Raw genomic sequence first — 21,604 nt, 5'->3', positions numbered from 1 at the left:
ATATTTACTTAAATAATATGACTTTTTAATGGACAACTTTATGTGACTTTAAATCTAAGAGTTATGTAACTCCAAGATTTGTATTTAAGAAAACTAAGAAATATATTTTAGTAGAAAAAAGTAACACCCCTAACTTAAAAATTGTCAGCAATCGAACTCTATATTATTATTACCAACCAGTACTATTCGGTACATAATATAGAAAAGTTGTTACTCAATTTTCAAACTATGCTATGCTACATTTATTCAATATTTTCTTATCATTAACGTAAAAGTGCTGATACCGATAATTTGCCTATTTGTCGTGTAAATTAACATGTAAATTCAGAAGAATAAAACTGTCTTTAGTTCATATAATAAAAACTAATAATCCACAGCTCAATATGTTATTTGATACCAGTCCTCTTGAGATTAATGTTAAAATATTGCCTATTATTATCACATGACATACACAAACAGCATAAGATATTGTGAAATTAAGTGAGTTCATAACTGGATAAAACTGGTAAACAGAGAATGTCAGTGGAACAATATAATTTTATTTGTACAAAATCAGAATATCATCAAATATAGAAGAATACATTTCATCAAACATGTAAATACATTACAAATCACAAGAGTTCTTTCCATGATGAAACATGAATATATCTGCACAATATTTGAGCTTTCCATTGATCACTTTTAAGTTTTCTGAACAAGACTAGTGTATTATTTGTTACAACATTACATGAAGAGTAGTTACATAGTTTGACACTGGTAATCATTCAGTACAAATCAACTTGATTGAACAGTCTTCCCCCACCACCTCCATGTCCTGCACAATGTTGCAGTCCTGCAACTACAGGTCTTCACGCTGATTCCTGCATTGTTAAAGGGTGTACAGTAAATGTATAGTATCATTCCATATTAACTTTCCGAGAACATACAAGCAGGTTAAAACAAAACATATTTCACACTACTGTCACGTTATCAAGTGCAATGTTGCCAAACAGCTGCAGTACCGGCTTCTAAAGATGGAACCTGAGTTAAAGTTCAAGTGGAAATCGTTGTGGGCAGAGGTGGCATGGAGGTAGATTTTCTAAGAGTAATTATATTTTTTCTGCTTTTATTGAGGTAGATTTTCTAAGAGTAATTCCATTTTTCCTATCTTTATTCTATCACTTTTCAACCAATCTTGTCACCAACTACTGTTTGGCATCATCTTCATCTGATCCCTATGGGAAATGATTTACAGAGTTTTTTGGAACTGATGCCAATGCTTGAGACTCAGAAATGGTACAACACTAGCAAGTGTGCTGTGAGATAATGGGATTCTATAATGAAGAAGGCCTTGAAAATGATTAGAAATCATTTGATTCAGATCTGATTGGTATATATTTTACATATTTCGCCAGTTTTAAAGATAAATGTTTATTTAAAAATTGACGCTTATGTAGGATATTGCAATGTGAACTGTTCTCACAAGTGTTTCTTTTTTTCTACAAATTATTTTTTAAATTTCATATATATTTTCCCCAAAGTATTGTCGATATAAATGTTTTTAAATTTTCCACAATACCGTATCATTCCATTAGAAATAAAATTATACATTATGAAAGGAACACAATGTACAATTCATATCGAAACTAGAAAATAAAAAGAAACAAAGCTGATTTTTAAAGTTAAAAAATATATGGATGTAAATGTTTCTTTGAATTCTTTCATGGCTATGTATTTCATTATTTCGTTGGTGAAGTTTAAGGCCCGATCACACTACAGCAAGAAATATGTAATGCATTTGTAGATCTATGGAAAATGCTTTCCTTTAGCACACAGTAACACTCGAAATAGGGCATAGCTGACATTGGTTGGCTAACGATTTTTTTAAAACATAGCTACCCAACACCTGTATTTCCGCTCCCACAGGTAACCTAACTTAACTGTAGCCTATAAAATTTATATTACGTGAATGAAGTTGAACAATTAATAGAAAGTCAGATGTTCAAATTTATGTAACTTTATTTCTATCAGCGCATATCAAACCCAAAGATTTTGTATAGTATTATATCAAACTGCCTTCTGTATAGTGTAATAAAATCCGTGTTTTAATTGTCTACACAGAGATGGCTTCACTGCGTAGCAACATATTTCTCGTTGTAGTGTGAAGACATAAGAACTGCTAGTTGTCTCACACATATTACATAGTTCATAGTTCTCGACGGAGTGTGTTGCAGGCCTTAGTCTCGTTGTTCAATGACTTTACTTATTTTGCACATTTAAATTCTGAATTTTATTAATTTTGTTTCATTCATATTCCGAAACTATTCAAAATATCTCAATATAATTATTTTAACTATAGTTTCTCCCATGCTTTGTGAATTTATAAAACCTTGCAATCCACTTTTTAACAGGTAAATAGGACATGTCAGAATACTAATACTTGTCAAAGTGTCTGAATTTTACAATAAAGGAAAAAGCAATTAGATAATTACCATATATACATAAATACTCCATCCGCACCATTGAATCATCTGCGCATCCTAATTTTAGGAGAGAAAATTAAAAAAGTGTTTGAGACAATGCGGTACAACCTTATTTCAAATAATGTGCGCACTCCAGTTTTTCTTTGCTAAATTCCGGAAAAAAAAAAGTGTGGGGTATTCACATATATACAGTAATTACCAGCATTTATTCCTATTACAGTAACTTCTAAAGAAATTTACTCTAGCAAACAAATGAAATAGACTAAATCAAGGCAGCTATAGTCACTGTATTGTACAGTGAAGAAAAAAATATTTGCAGAAACTTTTCAGGGTGATAACTGGAGCCAAAACAAGCAGCCACAAGTCAGAAGTACTTCCTTACGACAGCTCAGCTTGTTAAAATGCTAATTACGTTTTATTCATTTTATGGTACATAAGAAAGCTGTTCAAAGATGGTCAAACTGTGAAGAGCATGGCAGCAATTATCCTATGCACTTCAAAATGCTGATATATCCTCTGATGATTTTTCTCCTTTCGCAGTATGAGCAAAAAAATCAATTTTGCCTCCAATGATGTATCGTAAATTATGTTTTTATATATCCTCATAAACAGAACTAGAACAAATTCTGAACTAATGAAAGTAAATGTATATTATTTTCGAAACAAAACATATCACATCTCCAGCCTGAATTATAATAATCTACCAATAGCAAACACAATGCAATTTCTAGAATCATATTTAACAGCAAGCTGACATGGGCCCCTCAGCTGCTCTTAAAGAAGATTGCATTCGATTAATTAGTTTTTGAAAACACTGGCTGCAACAAACTGGGGCGCAGACTATAAAGTCTTAATATGCACTTACAGAATCCTCAATTGTTCTAAACTGGAATACGGCTGTAGTGTATACAACTCTGCAAAACCGTTCTCTTTACATAAACTTAGCACTTAGGATCACTTTGAGTTCATTCCGAACAAGTCCAATAGTCAGTTTACAAATAGAAGCAGACGAACTTTCTCTTGATATTCAAAGAAAACAACTTAGCATTTCTTATATTCTCAAAATTGCAGCTTCAACTAGATCTAGTATGAACTTATGAACAAATTACCAAATATTTTCCTTAGCTCATCAAATATCAACGGCGATAATGAACCCATCGCACAAACACAAGCTTAAAAATATTCAAGTGTAACTTTTGATAGCAAATTAACCTGGAAGCATCATACAGTTACAGTAATGGAGAAAGACTAACTGGAAGTAAATGGGGAGACTCTAAACAAGTCTTGAATACAACATATTAAACCAGTTCTCCAATATGGTTGTGAAACAATTATTACAGCAAAAAAATCAAATTTAGATGAAATTGAGAAAGTCCAAAATCAAGTGTTATGCATTATTACAGGTGCTGTTTCATCCACACCTATATCAGTTCTGTAAGGTTGTACAGATAACACTCCATTACAATCAGACAGAAATCAATGTAGCCTAATTTTATATGAAAAACTGAAAAGAATACCTAACATAAACTACTGGAGAACCTACTAAGATGTTTCTACAGAAAGTTAAATATCTAAAAGAACAATATAGCCTACCATTAGACAAATATAGGTAGTATGGAAAAGTTACATCTTCCACCTTATTTTGTCAATAGATTAAAAATCCATTATAATATAAATCTGATAGAACAAATTAAAAAACAGAATGAGAACTCTATTCGTTTGAAACAAATTTCACTAGAAACTATCAACACAAGATTCCCAGAAACTGAGTGGGCACACATCTACACCGTTGGCTCTGAAATTGGTAATAACGTTAATAATATGACTGGTCCTGGAATATACAGTCAATTATTTTATTCTTACATATCTCTCAGTCAAAATTCAACTCACTTAGATGGAGAACTTGAGGAGTCAATTCTATAATAAAACAGCTTTTCTATCACATTAACCTCTTTAACAAAGCTGTTATATTTAGCTATTCTAAATCAGCTATACGAGCCATTAATGAAGACATCTATACAACAAGACTTGCTGACATTTACTAAACACTTACAATCTATTCACAAAACAATAGTTTTGCATGGATCCCTTCACACTGTGGAATTCTTGGTAATCAGATAGTAGATTTCTTAGCAAAAAAGGGCACAATGATCCAACACATTACAAATTCATGTTTATCATTTCAGTCCTCAAAACTAATAATTAAGAAAATCATCCAAGAAGAAATACATGAAAAATTAATACATGAGAGTGTAAATCATCATCATCATCCTTGCAGGTATTAGGCCTAGTGGCCTGTTACGGTCTCCGTCCATCTTTTCAGGGGGCATCCCAAAGATCGTCTTCCATGTGGTATATAGCGGAGAATTTGTCTTGGGAGTCTGGAACGGTCCATCCTATTGACATGGTTAAGCCATTTTTGTCTATAGTGGTTGAGATGTTCATAAATAGGTGTAATTTCAAGCCGTCCTTGATACCAGAGTTTTTAGAAGTTTCGAGTTAGAAACAGATCATTTTCTAGTAGGCTCTACCTTTCGTTTCCCTCCCAAATGGTTCAAAACTAAACCCAGAACTCGCTCTGAGCAAAAAGATTGTAAATAAGCATTGGAATATTTTATTAAACAATAAAAATTTAATTCCAGAATGTCCACGAATGAAAGTTGTGGCACTTTTTCGATTATATATGGGACATGATTGTTTGACTGCCCATCTAAATAAAATAAATATTTTTCCTACTCCTAATTGTTTACTTTGTAAAGAAAATAATACCATCAAGAACTGTAAAAATTTAACAGCTACAGACCTGCCATTACGATACTAGGAAGCAAGAAGGCAAATGGAAGAACTCCAATATGCTGAGCATTAGCAACCAACCAACCTGTATGAACTTATATATATTCTCTGAACATCATTATAAACAACAAATACATTCAGCATCCTATTCTTCTTTCAATAAAACTTTTCACATCTCAAACAAATTAAACACTGCCCATCCACCTTGGAGAATCAAATTATCTGAAATAAATATGGATCTAACATATCTTATTAAATATATTTAAATTAATTGTAATACAATAATGCTATGCAGTCTGGAATAATTATTTATGTATGCTTGTGATATGACTTATTAAGTCAAAGTGATATAAAATAAATTAATTTAAAAAACATGTCAGATCCATGACCTTGGGAACCTGGACCATGTTGCAACATGTCACAAACAAAGGAATATGCTTGTTTTGATTCCACCGACTCAAAAAGAACTGTTCAGATTGTTTTCTTTTCATTCTATATATGTAGTGAAATATTAAAATGATCTTCATGTTTTGTTACTGACTCGAAATGTTATTCTATATAATTTATTATCTCAAGATCTTACCAGTACTTCTCCAAACTTGAGACCAATTTCTGAAAAACAAAACAGTGAATATTCATTTATCAGTTTCTTCAGTTCAACTACATTAAAGATAAAGACAGAATATACTTACACTGGGATCAACATTTGGTCCATGTCGCTCAACTGGCTGCCCATCCTTGTCAACAATGAACTTTGTAAAGTTCCATTTTATAGCACTGAAAAAAGAAACAACAGAGGATACTCGTATATAATTAGCCTTGGACCTTAGTTATAAACAAAATCAGAAGTGGTTACCATGGAAAAGAATATGTTATGGTGATAAATTACCTATTAAAAACTAAAAGGAAAGAAGTTTTCGTTGAATGAAGCAGTAGTATTGTGGACCAAGACAAAAAAAATTGTTAATAAACTCAGAATAACTGTGTGCTAAGTGGAAAGAGTTTAAAACTGATTATTATGTTAATAAATTAAAATTTGTTTTGATATAAAGTAACTTTCTTCATGTTATAGAGGATTACAGCTTAAGAAAAAAGCATTGGTTTTATGGGCCTTGCCAAGTACACAATTGCCATAAGATGCCTCCGTTACAAGAAAGAGTGAGGTAAACACTCTCTTCCTAACACACACAGTGTTATTGCAAGTTTATCGCACAAGATAGGTAAGTCGAGTCTGCTCAAAAACCGTTAATCATTCCTGCAAAACATACACTATATTTTACATCCATTATAACTAGACTTCGAACATTTAGGCCTTAACAAAATTTTAGGCACCTCAACTTGGCTCTAAAATGATAAAACACAATTTTAGGCACCTAAAAATACAATTTTAGACCACTAAAAATAAGATTTTACTGATCTAATTTTTTTTTACATACTCAAACTACAATAACTACAACAATGCAAATAATTAGTGAATATTAAGTACAGTGGAACATCGATAATCCTAACGTCAATCATCTGATATGTCAAATATCCGAACTCAAATTTTCTCTGATTAACTTTGTTTAATTATGTACCGTACACATGCTACAGTACGTATTTATTTTCCTCTGTAACATAGTGAGAAAGATCCCAGCTGATCTGATTAACAGTGGTGAGATATTAACGAGATGCTGTATTACAAGGCTCTTCTCGGGAATTCCCGGTGCTCATTGTTTATGCCAATCATCTCGCTTCAGTGAGCTTTGACAAATTACCGACCGTAAATGCTTAAGAACTCTCTCACTCGGAATGCTTACTGTTTGCAGAAATAACCCAACTCTTTAGTGCACGGAATCTTGACAGCAGTAGCCTTATGTTACTGAATAAACACGATCAGTTTCATTTTCAGTTTCAAGCAGTTTGTTCAAATGGTGGATTGTCTTGTGTTCTGTGCTGAAGTGATTGGATTGTGTTTTTCGATCGTCCTGTACACACTACGAGGCAAACGCAACGAAAACGTAATGTGTTAACTATAGATACAAATTCACTTCAGCAATGAAAAATCAGCGATTTCTTCCAGCAGTAAGGTACGTACTGTATTGTGTCACTGTTATCATTATTATGTATAAAACATATTTTAACAGAAGAAATACTGAAATCAGAAGTAAACACTGAAATACTGAAACAATTGTCTTTAGAGACAATTAATATTAGGTACCCCCCACAAAACTGGCTTCATTTTTACACCGACGGATCCTTGATCTCCAGAAAACAAGGTGCCGGTGCAGGTGTTACGTGCTGTCTCTTCTCACTTTATAGATCTCCTGGATATGGAACAACAAGTTTTGATGGTGAAATCATTGCAATAAGTGAAAGTCTCAGGAATCTTCTCTGTCACAGCCATAAATTTAAGAATGCAGTTATATTGTCAGACTCCAAAGCAGCTATTCTATCAATCGTCTCTAAACACACACCTTCATCTCAAACAGCAGAAATAACTAAAATGCTCTCTCAATTAATATCACTCAATAAAAGAATTGTATTCCAATGGAGACCATCCCATTGTGGAATCCTGGGAAACGAGAATGCGGATGCTTTAGCAAAGAATGGCAGCACTGCTACTTACAGACCTGTTACTAAATCTACGTATTACTCTGTGAAGAGATTTATTAAATCTACATACTTAGACTTCAACAAACAAAATTTGATTACTCAATCCCAAGAGAAAAAATGGAACTCTCTGCATCAAAATCCACAGTTAATTCCCGATTTACCACGAAAATCGTCTGTAGCTGCATTTAGATTGGCAACAGGCCATGATTGTTTGGCCAAGCACCTGCATAGAATTGGAATATATCGGTCCCCTAACTGCCCATTGTGCAACTCAAACCAAGAAATGGATTCGGAACACCTCAAAATCTGTGCTTCAGTGGCTGGTCATGATAATATCTTTGAAAAATATTGGAGTGCAAGAGGTCAAATGACTTTATTGTCAAACGCCTGGCATTAGAAAACAACAACATATTTTGTATGTGCAGTACAGTATTTTAACGGTACCTTATTGTAAAGAAACTTTATACATATTTCATGTATTCTGCCATTTTTATGTTCTGTTATCCGAACTATACCTGGGCCCAATTAGTTCGAATAATCGATGTCCCACTGTATTACGGTATACAGTGACAAAGACAGTAAAGAAAATCATTGTGGTTAGAAACTTTATTTTATCATGTCTTAAATTAAGATTAATTAAGTTACTAGTAATGAATTCATTGATCTCACTGCTCTCTAGGTTGCTGATACACAAATTTTGGTGCAGTTTTGGACTTCACAAGAACTACAGGAATCATATCTCTTAGATAGTCTCCTAACTGTCCATTGTGCAACTCAAATCAAGAAATGGATTCAGAACATCTCAAAATCTGTGTGTCAGTGGCTAACCATGACAATATCTTTGAAAAATATCGGAGTGCAAGAGGTCAAATGACTTTGCCAAATGCCTGGCATTAGAAAACAACAACAACAACATATCTCTTAGATATTGCGACTGCTGCACTTAAGGGACATATTTCGACAGTAAGAAATCATTTCTTTGGCAGTAACTAAAATTTTAATATTTTTGTGTAAAATGAAATCATACTTTTTCATGTAGGCCTAGATTCTTTTATTAGTATATTAGAGCTATAACTGTTGCATTTTTATACTACAAAACTGTTAAAACGCACTTATAATACACAGATTTAAATTATATGCAGCAGATGTTTTCCATTATTAAATGTCAAGAAGTGCTTATAATACAGATTTAAGATTATGTGTAGTACACATTTTCCATTATGAACTTCACACTATAATCAAACAGAACTTAAGTTATGTATCTAATGCCTTTGTTGTTTTGATGACAGTTAAATGTTGTGTACTTTACGCAGGCCTACATGTTTAAATCTTGGCCCCATCTGTATCACTCCTGCTTGTCCACAGTGGGTTGTTTGGCAAGAAAGCAGAAGGTTATTCCACCAATTTAGCTGTTACCTCATTATTCACAAATTAAATATATGGTAATTTTAGAGATGTAACAATATCTTAGCACATGAAATCGTTCTAGTCCTCAATGACATTGTGTTCTTTCCTCTATAGACTAAGAGCACTTCTTGTCACTGCATCAGAGATCTATAAAACTGAATTGGCAAACTGAGAATCAGGTTAAAAGTCATTCTATCGAAATGAACACTACCGAAGTAATGGATGCTCAGCTCATCTTTTAAAATACATGGAAAGGAGCAGAATGGCTCTAGAAGTGTTCCTCAAAACTGAAAGTTGATATATTCGCATTCTTGCTAAGTAACAATGTTTTAGTACAGTGATATAAACACAAACAAATTTTTTGTGACTTTTTTCACTTCGAATAACATAACTGTTTTGCAGGCACAGCAAGAACTTTCGTAACAAAGAGCTTATTGGGACATTCCATACGGTCACGACATGCTGAAAACTCTTGGCAATGATTTGTAAATCATATTTAGAGTAAAAAGGTTGAAACAAACTGAAACATCGACCTAAGATGAAAAATGTGAAGAGGCAAATGATTAGTATGATGCAGAAAATACACATAAGACTATTTATTACTACACAGAATTTCATTTGTATGACTTACAGTATGTTACACCAAAATACACCCACTCTTACATTTACTTGGTCGGTTGTATTCCACGTAACCTTTCCAATCCAATTCCCATCCAAGTTCTGGGGATTGGGTCACAGTGGCACAACTGTTCCATGCTGGTGATGTATCAGCCAAGTACATGGTGCCCATCAATAAACCGTTACTCTTTGTTTTCAAAGGACTGCAAATATGATGGGTCCTTGGAAAGTGAAAGTGTCCAGAGGTAAAATAGTTCCCCCTTTAGTATCTTCAGGCTGGGACTTCTTTCCAAAGATCCAGGTATGAGAACTCTCTATCGATTAAAATTTTATGCTTGTCCATTACATTACCATCTTGTGATGTAGTTTCGAGTCCAGACTACAATGCAACGTCAATCCCACTAATAGACTGACAGCTACTTTTAAGGGGAAAAATGTGTTAAATTTGCCATGCTGGATGTTTTCTAACTTAATGCTATCTTCACACATTTAACTAAGGTAGTATTAAAAGCAAGCATAACGTTAACTCACTTGCCAAGAAATCCTCCTTGCTTATCTTTCAGATACTTATACAGAGGGTGAGCATTTTCTCCATTAACATCAATCTTCTCAAACATATCAAAATTTACATTTTGATGCTTCGCAAAACTCAGTATCTCTTTGGAGTTCCCAGGCTCCTGCAACACACCAAGTCAGAATTCTACCTTCCATACGACAAATAAAATAATTAAATTAAATATGAACTCTGAAATGCAGTTCCTATGCAGGACACTCGAGAAAACAGAGAAAATAAATCTACCACGACATTTTAAACACATTTCATTCCTGTAACTAAAGTCATCTTTCAGTGATCAATTTTAAACGCACAGTGTTTCGTATTGTGATTGGCATATTGCTGTTTAGAATTTCTTAAAGACTGGAAATCTTTTATAACACATAACTTGAGAAATTCAAGGAAAGCAAAGAAATTGTGAACCTCCTGTCCTCATTAATTTTTTCATCGACAGCACGCACCAAATCCTCATTGATCAAAGATGGCCGACCGGTACTCTGCTCGTCATGCACAGAGACTCGACCCTCGTTGAACTTCCTAACCCATCTCCTGACCATTCCATCACTAATGGCATCATCACCATACACCTCGCAAAGTTGACGATGAATGTCAGCTGGTTTGATGTTTCTCGCATTCAAGAAATGGATAACAGACCGCATCTCACAGTCGGCGGGGTGCTCGATCACTTTAAACATTTCAACTGATCATAACTAACCACACACACGGACTGAAGCTCTGAAACTGCATGCACAGCTTGCCTGAGGACTGAAGAAGAAAACACGCTTGCGCAAAATAACGATTGCAGCGATGCGACGGCTATAATTGAAAACGGAACTTACTTTAAGAACAGCCTCGTAGCATTGAGAAGGCATGATTAATCCGACAACTCAGATTACAGGGTTGTGTTTCGTGAATTAGTTCACTTCAGTTCTGAGTTAGATAAAGACTTAAAAAGTTAAAAGTGCACTTAACCAAGTCAACAGCATTTAAGAGTACTTCTAAAATTATTAAAAACCAAGTTGCTTGGTTGCATGTTAAAAGTGTATCATGTAGAAGTAAAAAAGGATTAATGATTATAAATTAAGTTTCTTATCATTTTTTACCATATGAGTGATGTTTCAACACTTTCACTATTAGGTTACATTATTGATGGAAAGCCTGTCTATTAACCGACATTTCTCTAATTTATCTCGATTTTGTATACAGTTGTATTCATTTTTGTGCGTTTAATAATGATGATAATAATAATAATGATAATAATAATAATAATAATGATAATAATAATAATAATAATAATCACAATAATAATAAATGTCAATACTGTTACTCTTTATTCCTTACATCTGGCACTAGGCATTAAATGTTTATGAGCCGCCAATGGAATGGAGTAACATCCAAAGTGAAGTATTAGAAATCAACCAAACAAGGAGGAGAAGTTTAAATTATGATTAATGGATTTCACTTTGGATTTTCCTTATTTTCTTATCTCCCACTTAAAAATCTAGTTACCCCAAACTGGGTGATTCCAGATAACACAGCTTACCTGGTTGCCAAACTGATTGCAGGGGAAGGCTAGAATCCGAAGACCTTTAGACTCAGCATATTTGTCGTGGAGCTCAACCAACTCCTTGTAGTTGGTTGAAGTGAGACCACACTGAGAAGCCACGTTCACAATGAGCAGCACATGTCCCCTACATAACCAAATCTTAATGAGAGGCCACGTTCACAATGAGCAGCACATGTCCCCTACATAACCAAATCTTAATGAGAGGCCACGTTCACAATGAGCAGCACATGTCCCCTACATAACCAAATCTTAATGTGAGGCCACGTTCACAATGAGCAGCACATGTCCCCTACATAACCAAATCTTAATGAGAGGCCACGTTCACAATGAGCAGCACATGTCCCCTACACAACCAAATCTTAATGTGAGGCCACGTTCACAATGAGCAGCACATGTCCCCTACACAACCAAATCTTAATGTCAGGCCACGTTCACAATGAGCAGCACATGTCCCCTACACAACCAAATCTTAATGAGAGGCCACGTTCACAATGAGCAGCACATGTCCCCTACATAACCAAATCTTAATGAGAGGCCACGTTCACAATGAGCAGCACATGTCCCCTACACAACCAAATCTTAATGAGAGGCCACGTTCACAATGAGCAGCACATGTCCCCTACACAACCAAATCTTAATGTGAGGCCACGTTCACAATGAGCAGTACATGTCCCCTACATAACCAAATCTTAATGAGAGGCCACGTTCACAATGAGCAGCACATGTCCCCTACACAACCAAATCTTAATGTGAGGCCACGTTCACAATGAGCAGCACATGTCCCCTACACAACCAAATCTTAATGAGAGGCCACGTTCACAATGAGCAGCACATGTCCCCTACACAACCAAATCTTAATGTGAGGCCACGTTCACAATGAGCAGCACATGTCCCCTACATAATCAAATCTTAATGAGAGGCCACGTTCACAATGAGCAGCACATGTCCCCTACACAACCAAATCTTAATGTGAGGCCACGTTCACAATGAGCAGCACATGTCCCCTACACAACCAAATCTTAATGTGAGGCCACGTTCACAATGAGCAGCATATGTCCCCTACACAACCAAATCTTAATGTGAGGCCACGTTCACAATGAGCAGCACATGTCCCCTACACAATCAAATCTTAATGTCAGGCCACGTTCACAATGAGCAGCACATGTCCCCTACATAACCAAATCTTAATGAGAGGCCACGTTCACAATGAGCAGCACATGTCCCCTACATAACCAAATCTTAATGAGAGGCCACGTTCACAATGAACAGCACATGTCCCCTACACAACCAAATCTTAATGTGAGGCCATGTTCACAATGAGCAGCACATGTCCCCTACACAACCAAATCTTAATGTGAGGCCACGTTCACAATGAGCAGCACATGTCCCCTACATAACCAAATCTTAATGAGAGGCCACGTTCACAATGAGCAGCACATGCTCCCTACACAACCAAATCTTAATGTGAGGCCAAGTTCACAATGAGCAGCACATGTCCCCTACACAACCAAATCTTAATGTGAGGCCACGTTCACAATGAGCAGCACATGTCCCCTACATAACCAAATCTTAATGTGAGGTCACGTTCACAATGAGCAGCACATGTCCCCTACACAACCAAATCTTAATGAGAGGCCACGTTCACAATGAGCAGCACATGTCCCCTACATAACCAAATCTTAATGTGAGGCCACGTTCACAATGAGCAGCACATGTCTCCTACATAACCAAATCTTAATGAGAGGCCACGTTCACAATGAGCAGCACACCAAATCTTAATGCATCATATTTTCCCTATTACAGCCTAGATTACGTAGAAATCATGAATATAAGAAAGTTATCCTATCTCAAACACGTTATACAAGCTTTCATGGTGACTGTGATCAGAATTAGTCTTTTGGGTAATCCTCCATTCCAGGACATGATGGATTACCAAAAGTCCAATACTGACATTAGGCCTATATAAACATTTGTTTCATTGTCAGTATTGCACACAATCTCTAAACCAAACCTTGCTCTTAAGACCCCTGGCTTTGTTATATTTTATTTCATCCGTATCAAGGATAGCATTATTTCCATGAATTTAGATCATACCTTTGCACTGAAGGTTTCTGGTCATAGAAGTGACATGTCTACAAAAACATTTTCACAAATAATCATTTGTTAACTATTACAAATTATTATATTTCACATTATACGTTTTTTTTTTTGTGTTCCTATAAAAGGTACGACAGTATGACAACTCTCAAACTTTTTTTACAACAGAAAGTATAAATCTCTTTCCCGTCTTTAGATGCATTAAAACTGCCAACTGGTACAGACCCAGAAACAAAATTTGGGCCAGTCTGAATTTTCGAAGTTCCACTAGGCCTATAACATTTCTGAGCATGCCCAGTATGTTGTTACTGGAACTTGGATAATTCTGGTGGCCCAAATTTTGTTTCTGAGTCTGTACAACAGTGAATTTGATCCATTTAATTTAGGGACCTAGTTTTTGTATACTTGTAAAATATATACAATAATGTACAGTATTACTGTTAATTGTTATCATTTTCATTATTACTATTGTATTATTATTGTGAGTATTGTGTTATCCTATTATTGGTTAATCACTGTTGGCCAGCACATTAATATCAATAAATAAAATCTATTATTATTATTATTATTATTATTATTATTATTAAAATGGAGAACAAAGATTGGTACAGACTCACTTGTATTTACCCAAGGACACATCCTGTCCATTTATATCTTTCACTGTGAAATCATAAACAGACAATGCGTTTTGCCAGTCTCTTTCTTCTGCTGCCTGAAATAAAAACAGAGTCAGTAATTAGTTACCTAAGTATACACATGACACAGAGAGTACATATATCACCTTCGTAGTCACTGTTAAAAGATCCAAGTTATGGAACATTTTAAAGAGACAAGGCATCCCACAACATTTAGTACAAGTTATTCAGAGCATATTACAATAACACTTCGATTAAAATTAATTCTAGTCAAGGTTCAAATGAAAAGCTCAAAAAAATGTTATTACTCGAGGAGTAAGACAAGGACGCCTAAAGGTAGACACTCACTTACTGGAAAAAATTCATTCGGCAGATTCGTATTTCCCCAATCTAATCCCATATGCTCTTTTTGCATATTAACATTGTTATAATTCTAATTCGATAAATTGTAAAGCTCTTCATACTGTTGGACTAACAAAATAAGCTTCCGTCATCAATTTCATTATACCTTCAATATTACCACGATCGAAGGCCTTGCAATTGATATAACTGCCATGACATTATTTATTTCGATCTCGATGGAAATCCGTTTAGAATTCTCTGGCCAGAATTCTGCATGGAAGCCAGTCATGCACACAGAGACAATACGGCCAAGTGGGCGATGATCCATTTAAAATAATGCAAAAATTAAAAATCCGAATGAGCCAAACGAATCCATTCCACTGAGCGAGTGCTACCTTTATGTTAATACTTTACTTAATTTATATTTTGACGAAACTGTATGAGATGGAGAAACAAAGCAGAGCATTCTTTATATAGAAAGAAATCTCTAAATATTCGTCCAATGCTGTTTGCATACGACCGGAAGATATTAGTCAATTCCAATTAAAGTTTTCACTGAGAAATTTTTACTCTAAATAAACACTTAACAAATACAGAGTGTCCCAAATTAATGTGTACACATTTTGAAACACCATTTCTCAGCAACGAGATGAGACAGAAATACGATTTTTGCGGTTTTGTATTCCTTAAGTCCATTCATGATCAAAATGGCCACAGTGCACCCCAACAACAGAGTGACACACCACCTGGATTGTTGCTAATGCAATATCATTACAGGCATGTTCAATCTGAAATCTCAGTTCCTCCAGTGTTTGTGGTTTTGTGGTGTACACTGTGTCCTTTAGAGCTCCCCATAGGTAGAAGTCTGGAGGGGTTAAATCCGGAGATCGAGGCAGGAACTCCACAGCACTTCCTCTTCGTCCTATCCATCTCTGATTTGAGTGTGCGATCGAGAAAATTCCTCACATTGACATGGAAGTGAGCTAGAACCCCATCTTGTTGAAAGTAAAACCCATTTTCATTCTCTAAGAGGTCATTAAGACGTGGAATCGTGATTTCCAACATTTGCAGGTATTTCTCACCCCTGACAGTCCTTTCGAAGAAGTACGGCCCAATTATTCCTCTGGAAGACAGACCACACCATACTTTTACTCCTGGAAGATTGACGGCCTTTTCTTAAAAGATGTGTGAGTTTTCATTAGCCCAGTACACACAGTTGTGCTGGTTAATTGTGCCATTAAGTTTAAGTGTGGCTTCATCTGACCAAACAATTAAGTCTTGAAAATTTTCCCTTTCATCACACATGTTCAAGAACCACTCATAAAATTCCAGTCGCCTATCTGGGTCGTTCTCAATTAGTGCGTGGACAAGTCTCAGAATGTAAGGCTTCCATTTTTGAGCTCGCAAAATTCGATGAACACAGGATTTGCTGATACCAATCTCACGAGAACATTGTCTCACTGACTTCTTTGGGGATTGTGCAAAAGCCTGCATGACTACATCATCACTCTCGTTATTGGTGGAACTTCTCTTTCTTCCACACCGCCAATTCAACACATCTTGCACCGTTCCATCAACTTCAAACTTGTCTCGGATTCTTGTGATAGTTAACCTTGTTGGTGGTTGTATTCCAAATTCAACCCTCCAACGTCGTCGAACCTCAACAATATTCTCCACTTTCCAATAATATTTCAGTATTCATTTATGTTCATCGAACGATATTTGCAACACCATGTTTGTTTATAAACAGATGAACATATTTCCATGCTTTCCACTGCCTTCTGAATCATTCTATCTCATTTCTTTGCTGTGAAATAGTATTTCAAAGAGTGTATACATCAATCTGGGAGACACTGTATGAATTGAAAATATTTACTGCTGAAACAACTGTGATTGAAGTTCAGTGTACACAATGATAAATTGAACAACAAGATATTAGAAATTTGCTCATTTTAATTACCAGTTAGGCTACTTAGAAAGTGACATACTGTATGATGAATTCAGAGGGCAAGAGCTAAATATAATCAAACTTCTACAGTTGATACATACGATGGAATAAACATTAATGGAAAAAGTAAGATTATTACATTTTATAAAACAATGCCATATCTGTCTTCCACCATGCGACAGAAAAGCGGACATTAACTATGAACAAATGAAAAAGAATACATGGAATCGTTAGTGGGATATACATTAAAGAGATTTGAAAAGAAATGACAACATTTGATTAGAACTGAAAATATGTTGTTGTTGTTTTCTAATGCCAGGCATTTGACAATAAAGTCATTTGGCCTCTTGCACTCCAATATTTTTCAAGATATTATCATGACCAGCCACTGAAGCACAGATTTTGAGGTGTTCCGAATCCATTTCTTGGTTTGAGTTGCACAATGGGCAGTTAGGGGACTGATATATTCCAATTCTATGCAGGTGTTTGGCCAAACAATCATGGCCCGTTGCCAATCTAAATGCAGCTACAGACGATTTTCGTGGTAAATCGGGAATTAACTGTGGATTTTGATGCAGAGAGTTCCATTTTTTCCCTTGGGATTGTGTTATTAAATTTTGTTTGTTGAAGTCTAAGTATGTAGATTTAATAAATCTCTTCACAGAGTAATACGTAGATTTAGTAACAGGTCTGTAAGTAGCAGTGCTGCCATTCTCTGCTAAAGCATCCGCATTCTCGTTTCCCAGGATTCCACAATGGGATGGTATCCATTGGAATACAATTCCAATAAAATATAAAATATAGTAGAAATTTTAGATAAATATACACAAAAATGATGTGCACATCATTTAAGTTTTGAACAAACTCAGACTCTCTTACAAATATTCAATTATACACTACAAGACAGATGAATCAATGGGTGTCCAAGAAAACGATGGAGATTTCTTGTCTACAAAGAAAGAGAATAGAAACTGTAAACTTATATTTCGAATTTTCTACTGTTAATCTTGATTACTACCACAATTAGCAAGCAAACAGTACTGCTCATTCTGAACATTGTTTCGTTGATACCAGAAAATAAAATTAATAAGAATGAAAACAGAAAAATGCAGTTGTAGTTACACAAATACTAACAATGAGTATTGCGGAAATACACAATTGTAATTACTCGGAAATACTGGGGAACAAATTCTCCCCCCCCCCCATCCCTCTTCGCAGAGAAGCCAGTCAGTGTTTATGCCTTTGTCTCAATCTCGTGGAAGATATTCCAAGACCGTAATATGACAAAATGACGCCCCTGGCAACAAATGTTTTCTGCACTCTACTGTCTCGTTCCATCCATGATCATCTCCTTTTCTCATCACTGATATATAGGCCTAATAGAAACGTTCTATGCATTCCCAGCTAAAGACAGAGGCCAACCGCATGCTGAGCAGTTGTCTTTTGAAGTAATACGGTCCCCCAACCTTTTCTGTTCACTCGAGGGATGGAGTAATCTCTGTTTCCGCTTTCTGAGACAAACATAAATGTTGCCAATTCTCCTCTGAACACTAACACTAACTGCAGTCTTTCTTATAATAATATTACCATGCCTAACCCCATACCCATCAAGGCAGTTACGTTGCAGGAAATCAAATCAGCCAAAATTAGTAAGAAATATGCAGTGAGGAGCTCGCAGACTCATATGGACACAAAGTGTTACGACTTTCTCTGTACCACGGCATTCTAAATCTTTTGGAAATGATTTGGGCCCAACCAAAGTCTTGTCAGGAAAAACAATATTATCCTGCCCTGAGTGCTAGTGTGTCAAATTCTGTGTGATGGAGCTACAACAATTGGTCCTCCTGCGATCAATATGCAATTAAAACGGAAGAGAGTTTTACACGAAGCAAGACAGGGACAATAACAAAGAGAGATTCGTAATTCACTTAAGAGGGAGTAACGACGAATAGAGGTAAGAGAATCAAAATGCTATCATATTTTATTACATAGCTACCATCTAAGTTTCGCTGCAGATTTGGACACGAAACAAAAATTCACATTATCTGCTTTCTGTGTTACTTTTTTATTATTATTATTATTATTATTATTATTATTATTATTATTATTATTATTGGTATAGGAAGTATGGAATTATATTATGGCTCTATAACGGATCTTTATACACATAGTAACTCAAAATTATCCATTCATTAATTCGCGATTGATTGAATGAATGAACAATTTGTTATATAGAAATAATATACGATTGTTTCATACCCGCGTGGCGAAGTCAATGTAAAATGTGACAGCAGCGCACCTAGAAATTTCCGCACGCATCCCCTAATGACCGGGGTGAACCGTGCGGCAAAATTCTTCTAGCAACAAAAGAGACCGACTGGGGATCCATTGAAAAATTTTACTATACAATAATATATTTACAATGAATAAGAATATGTGACTGCCACTAAAAAGAGAAATAAACTGTATCAGATTCCAACCAAACAATGATATAATGCTGTTGCTCTGTTAGTCAGGGGTAGTCGTAATTGCCTGTAAGATGGGTAATTTATGAATGTGCGATTAATTTTCTCCATGCTAATAATACCAGCCATTTTGCATCATGCATCCTTTGTCAGCCCTTGGACAACACAAGACCTCCCACCATACTTTTGAGATCCATGACAATATGGTCGTCATCATGCTCTAACAGAGTCCCTATTTTACAATTAATTTGAATAGCTTTAGCACAGCAATTTGTGAATGAAAAATGGATTACCTTTACCACAGTCATGCGCATAGACAGAAGATGCACTGCACACAGTGCAGTTCCAAACAACCGCAGTCCTGCAACCAGCATCTTAAAGCAATGTAGTCTTCATCAAATTATATCCTACAGAAAACAAAAGGAACTGTTACAAGTATGCCAAATCTTGATTACTGTGTAGGCGTATTGCTTAGTGTAAAAGTTATTGCAACTTATAAATAAATGTGGTATCTCATTTCGTAAATACACAAAAGATGTAATACAGTAAGCCTATATCAATACCAGTGTCATAGCCTATGCACAATGTTCGCGTGGAAGAGAAACATATATTTACTATACAAAGGAATTAAACATGTCACACAGGAACATTTTACAAGGAGAAAATATCAACACAGCGATACGTAGCCCTCTTACATAACAAACAAGCAGATTTCCGAGGACGTAAATGTGTAACTTTGACTAAATTAATACAGTATGAATTATTTTTAGAACAGTTTATGAATATCAGACATCTTTATATAGCAAAGGAATGAAACCGGTAACACGAATTATTACTCACGACTCATAACCACAATCTACGTACTAAATCAGGAACTTCGCCAACAACCTAACCTACTCCGACTCCGCACGTACATATATGCTAGTGTGATGCAGCATCATAGTGGAAATATTGGATTAGGCTTACCGTGCGTTTTTTTTAAGTGTTGCCAACTCTGAATTCCATTTACCGCTGCACAAGCTTAAAAAAACCGCTAAACTGTAGTTAAAAAAAACTCCAGATTTTTCTTAACATACCATTTCCAAATTTGAAATACAATCTATATAGTTGAGGAACTGCAGAATTTCAGGTTTCAAATTAAAAAAAAAATTAATATTTATAATACCCTGGAAATTGAAATAACACTCACCTCTGCCCAGAAGCTTGTTGTAAATGGCAATATTATGTTGTCGAACAACAGAAAAACACTCGCTACTCTTTTTGTGTGTATAATTATCGGCATGAGTAATTAAATCTGAATATTTTGCATTTAATATCACCTTACACCATTTACATAGAGCATTCGAACTATCACCGGTAACTTCTTCCACACAGTCTTTCAATACATTTTTTTTTTTTCACACATCTCTAAACTTTTGAACGTATGTAGTTTTGTGCGGCATATTTCTTCAAAATTGAATGAAGTAGATCAAGATTATACTGGACACTTCGGAAATAATCACATTCACAATCACACCAGTCGCTTCGAAATCTGATTTCACACTGAGCTGGAGACATGCCTGCCAACAATAAGTTTTAAAAATATGTGTTACATAAACTATAATGCGGAATGATAAATTAAATAATATATCATGAATGAAAATAATAGTTCAGTTCATTATCTAATCTTTATGATTAAATACATCAATTCATTTACAAAAATATTGCATACATTAAATTAAGAGGTCAACGAATGCGGAATACTTTATTTGTACAACAACAATGGATGAGGCAGGAAATGGACGTGGTTGCACCAAATCGAGTTCACATAAAACGTTGATATTGTATACTCGCACAATTAAAAAGTGTGTTAATACTATACTAAACTCTGGTTTATGATTAACTAACATTGTCTGCAAGTACATATAAAAAATTATAACATCTTTACAGAAAAAAAAACTTAAAATATCATCTCTCTCTCTACTTGGAATCATAAAAAACGCCAAATAAATAGCTAGCCGCTGTCGGTAAAATTCTGTAGCTGACCACAGTCCTGAAAACACCAGATTTAGCTACAAAACCACTGACTTGGCAACATTGAAAGCAAAACGTAAAGCGCTGCAGCAAGACCGTTCTTTTGTTA

At 35.2% G+C, this 21,604-nt stretch overlaps 1 protein-coding gene and 1 long non-coding RNA gene across 8 annotated transcripts; one reads left to right on the top strand and one right to left on the bottom strand.

Moving 5' to 3' along the window:
* Positions 1–519: 519 nt before the first annotated feature.
* Positions 520–21,008, bottom strand: LOC138699399 (uncharacterized). Of its 7 annotated transcripts, none has more exons than XM_069825256.1 (8): positions 20,672–21,008; positions 19,776–19,889; positions 14,710–14,804; positions 11,972–12,119; positions 10,407–10,552; positions 5,948–6,032; positions 5,839–5,867; positions 520–860 (listed from the first exon to the last, which is right to left on the bottom strand). In XM_069825256.1, exons 2-8 carry the CDS (start codon positions 19,854–19,856, stop codon positions 839–841), a joined length of 606 nt encoding a protein of 201 aa, XP_069681357.1. In that variant the 5' UTR covers positions 19,857–19,889; positions 20,672–21,008; the 3' UTR covers positions 520–838. The 7 variants fall into 7 exon arrangements, with proteins under 7 accessions (XP_069681357.1, XP_069681355.1, XP_069681354.1 ...); XM_069825254.1 differs by lacking the exon at positions 20,672–21,008 and adding an exon at positions 20,347–20,448; XM_069825253.1 differs by lacking the exon at positions 20,672–21,008 and adding an exon at positions 20,323–20,442.
* On the top strand, positions 859–3,116 carry LOC138699401 (uncharacterized). Its single transcript, XR_011331994.1, has 2 exons — positions 859–1,069; positions 1,114–3,116. It is a non-coding gene; the product is annotated as an uncharacterized lncRNA (long non-coding RNA).
* Positions 21,009–21,604: the final 596 nt, after the last annotated feature.

This window comes from Periplaneta americana, chromosome 5, assembly GCF_040183065.1.
Source record: "Periplaneta americana isolate PAMFEO1 chromosome 5, P.americana_PAMFEO1_priV1, whole genome shotgun sequence".
NCBI classification, from domain to species: Eukaryota; Metazoa; Arthropoda; class Insecta; order Blattodea; family Blattidae; genus Periplaneta; species Periplaneta americana.
This window is presented reverse-complemented; position numbering and strand designations above follow the sequence as displayed.